A 3444-nucleotide genomic window follows, 5' to 3' on the forward strand; every position below is an offset into this window, starting at 1 on the left:
TTTGATATTTATTTTATATATTTAAATGCCATTTAACAAAGAAAAATCAACCAAAAAAATGAGTTTGTGTGTCACCTCTGACACGCGTGTCATAGGTTCGCCATCACTGGTCTACACTGTGACCGTGACTGTGACCATTGGCCCCAATCACTGCCTCTACAAAGAAAAAAAGGCAGAGCCATCCAAGTGCCAAGTTTTATTGGTCCTCAGCCCTGTTCCCTTCCTGATGACCCAGGGACAAGGCTGGCTGAGACTCTGGACTCAGGTCCTGGGCCTCCCTTGCCCTTCCCAGCACATGCTGGAGCTCAGCCCGGGCCTTACATAAGCCCTTGGCCTCCTGCATGTGGAAGGTGTAGACTGCACCTGCCCCCAGCAGCAGTCCTACACTGGGGGTCCACAGCAGTATGGCAACTTCCCTGACCCCGCCTCCAGCTGCCAGGCTACACAGCACTGTCAAGAGAAGCAGCCCCAGACCAATCACGTAGCCAGCACAGGTGGCCCACCGACGAGCCTGAGCCACAGCCTGATCCAGCTCTGTCAAAGCCTCCCTGAGCACAGTGACCAATGGTGAATTCTCTGCTGGTCCTAGAACAGGGCAGGGCAGTGGGGCAGAAGAGAGGGTCAGCGTGGAAGGGCTGCCCTGTGGTGGGGAGGGACCAAAGGGAAGGGTGGGGTGGCTCACCATGGGTAGAGCTCGGGTTGTGCTGGGGTGGGCTGTGTCTCACACACAGAGTAGCCATCAGGGCCTCATGATCAGAGAGTGGGGAGCCACTGTGAGGGTCAAGGCCTGTGGTAGTTTTGAGAGTCTTACAGGAGATGTAGAACCCAGAAACTGCCTGGGAAAAGTAAAGGCCGGAGAGAGAACATTGCTTTCCCAGAACCAGCTCCTGGCTATCCCATTCTCCAGTCATCAGTGAACTAAAACTAGACTAGACTGGACATAGGAACCACACAGGTTGGTGAGAGGAGACACAGTGTGGGGCGAGGCCTGACCTTGTAAAGCACATAGTCGATGCGGATGCCACGGGGAAATGGCTGCAGTTCCTTCTGGCTGACGTAGCAGTTGTCGGGCACCATGGTACAGCCTTCTTCAGAGCCCTAGGTGAACAGTTGGCTTGTGCCAGGATGCGGGGAGAGGGAAAGAAGCTGGGCCTCCAGGTGGGGAAATAATCAGGCAAGTCCCTCACCTTGAAGTCCCGGGTCTCAAGGTAGGCATCACGCAGCCCTGTCCACTCCTTCAGGAGGCGGCAGCCCAGGTCCTTTGGGTGCAGGTTGAGGTCCCCGCACAACAGAACCACGTCAGCCTTCTTGGATGTATGGCTGGGGAAACCGGGTGAGTAAGGCCAGGAATTCTTCCCTCGCCAGCCTCTGTCCTATGCATGAGGCCTTGGCCACCCCTCAGCCCCTGACCCCATCCCACTTCCCTTGTCAAGCCCAGGCTCACACACTGGATGAAATGGGCCAGTTCCCAAGCTTGGACCACACGATGTGCTAGGTAGATGTCCTTCTGTCGATTGTACTCTGCGTGGAGCTGAGCAAGATAGATGAGATTACAGCAGATGCGACTGAGGGTCCCAAGGGAAGGTCTGCATTAAGCCTGTGTCTGTCACTTGGCACGGTGCTCGGTAAAAGCGGGTGAACCTTGCCTACTGACTTTAGGAGGGCCTGCCCTCACGCCGCACCCCCAGGCGGTCCAGCTAGAGGAGCCCTTCCAAGGACCAGGCTGCCTGTCCCAGCCCCCAGCACTGCCCGCCCGCTTCACTCACATGGGTCACGTAGGCATTGAGGACCAGCCCACTTAGATGGAGCACCAGCAGCCCGACAGCCTTCCCGCAGAACCAGTCACCATGATGGATCTGCAGGCAGGAGGGGGCAGGAACTCAGGGCTGCTACCCTCTTCCTGCCCATCCCTGCAGCCCTAGGAAGCTGCCTCCTTTAGGGTGTTAGTGAGGGGTTGGTAAGGGGGGGTGGAAGAGGTCAGGCATACCATGTAAGGGTAGCCATTGAGAGTGTAGACATGCTGGGTGAATTCCTGGATTGGGTGTTTGGAGAAGACACAGAGGCCACTGCCAATGATGCCACTGAAAGACAAGTCCTGATTAATAACAGCCAGAAAAGCAGGAAGAGAAAGAGCCAGTCCTCTTCCCTTCCCTTGTCTCAGCACTTATCAGCTACTTCTTTCTGTCTCCTGCTGGGGCCAGCCCCAGAACACAGCTCAAAGCCACAGCCTTTGTGGGATGAATGATAAGGTGACAAAATGATAAGGTGACCCGATGATAAGGCCGAAGGTGAGCTGAAGAGCTAGGATCTTCCTGGTTCCACCCTCTCCCGCCTCCACACCCAGACAAAAGTTGCTGGGGAAGAGGAGGGCGGGTGCGGGCCCGACAGGGGGATGGCAGGGCCCAGAGCCTCTGGTGTCCAGGCCAGTAGGCTGCTCACCTCCTGAAGTAGTGTGCAGATGGGTAGGTGGGCAACAGCTTCTGCCTCAGGTACTGGAAGTCCTGCTCACTCCACACCTGGGGAGGGGGGGGGGAGACAGTCTGCCTGGCTCTTCCCTCGGGGAAAGTGCAGCCACCGCTCCTCCCACCGGGCCTCCCCCCAGCCCACCTCCTGCAGCAGAGCTAGGTCGAAGCTCTCCAAGTTCAGAAAGTCCCCCAGGCGCTTCATGCGGTCCGCTCGGTGCTTGCTCAGGTAAGGGATGGCCCTAAGGACGGAAGGGCCAGGGGGGGTGGCTGCTGGGGTGCTCGGCCCTCCGACCCACTAGCGGGGCCAGGTGTGGGTTTTGGAGGTGCGGGTTCCCCCAGCCCCGAGATGGTAGGACGGGATGTGAGGATGGCCTCCTCCTCCTGCGGCCCCAGATCGCACCCCGCGGAAGCACTCACCAGCAGTTGAGGTTAAAAACCCTCAGTCTCATGGAGAAGTTGGGCTTCATGGCGGGATGCGCTAAGGACAAGTGACAGATCGGCTTCCTCCGCGGCCGGCGCGGTCGGACCCGAGCAGGCGGGCGGCGCCTTCTCCCGGGGCGGCGCGCACAGGTGGTCAGCCCCGCCCCCGCGCTCCCAGGAAGGCCGGGGCCCGAAGCCGCGCTTGGCTCCTAAGCCCCCGCCGCTCCGGCCCGGGGCCCCCTCGCGATCCGAGACAGACGCCCGCGTTACCAGGGCAACCGGGCTGCTGGCCCCAGCTGGCTGCCCCCCGAGCCGGAAAGGCGATCTGTGGCGAAGCCCGGGAGCGTACCGGAGCGAGGCCCGCGCGCGGGGGGACGCGGACGGGCGGCGAGCCGGGCTGAGGCACGAGGGGCGCGGGGCTCCCGGTTCCTCTCCCCCGAAGCTGTCCTGAGCCTCGGCGGCCCGCGCGCCCTCGCCCGCCCCCCACCCGGCTCCCCAGCAACAGGCAAACCAGCCGGGCCGCCGCCGCCGCCGCCGCCGCCCGCCCTTGGCCCCGCCC

The 3444-nt window shown here is 60.9% G+C and overlaps 1 protein-coding gene across 2 annotated transcripts; it reads right to left on the reverse strand.

Annotated features, from left to right (window-relative positions):
- Positions 1-181: 181 nt before the first annotated feature.
- Positions 182-3434, reverse strand: SMPD2 (sphingomyelin phosphodiesterase 2). Of its 2 annotated transcripts, XM_059700750.1 has the most exons (11): positions 3235-3433; positions 2883-2943; positions 2608-2704; positions 2440-2516; positions 1988-2081; positions 1767-1856; positions 1449-1531; positions 1188-1320; positions 994-1098; positions 683-836; positions 182-585 (listed from the first exon to the last, which is right to left on the reverse strand). In XM_059700750.1, the coding sequence occupies exons 2-11, from the start codon at positions 2930-2932 to the stop codon at positions 197-199; spliced, it is 1272 nt and encodes a 423-aa protein (XP_059556733.1). In that variant the 5' UTR covers positions 2933-2943; positions 3235-3433; the 3' UTR covers positions 182-196. The 2 variants fall into 2 exon arrangements, with proteins under 2 accessions (XP_059556733.1, XP_059556734.1); XM_059700751.1 differs by lacking the exon at positions 994-1098 and having other exon boundaries at positions 2883-3434.
- Between the last annotated feature and the right edge of the window lie 10 nt (positions 3435-3444).

The sequence above is a fragment of the Myotis daubentonii genome, chromosome 6, assembly GCF_963259705.1.
Source record: "Myotis daubentonii chromosome 6, mMyoDau2.1, whole genome shotgun sequence".
NCBI lineage: Eukaryota > Metazoa > Chordata > Mammalia > Chiroptera > Vespertilionidae > Myotis > Myotis daubentonii.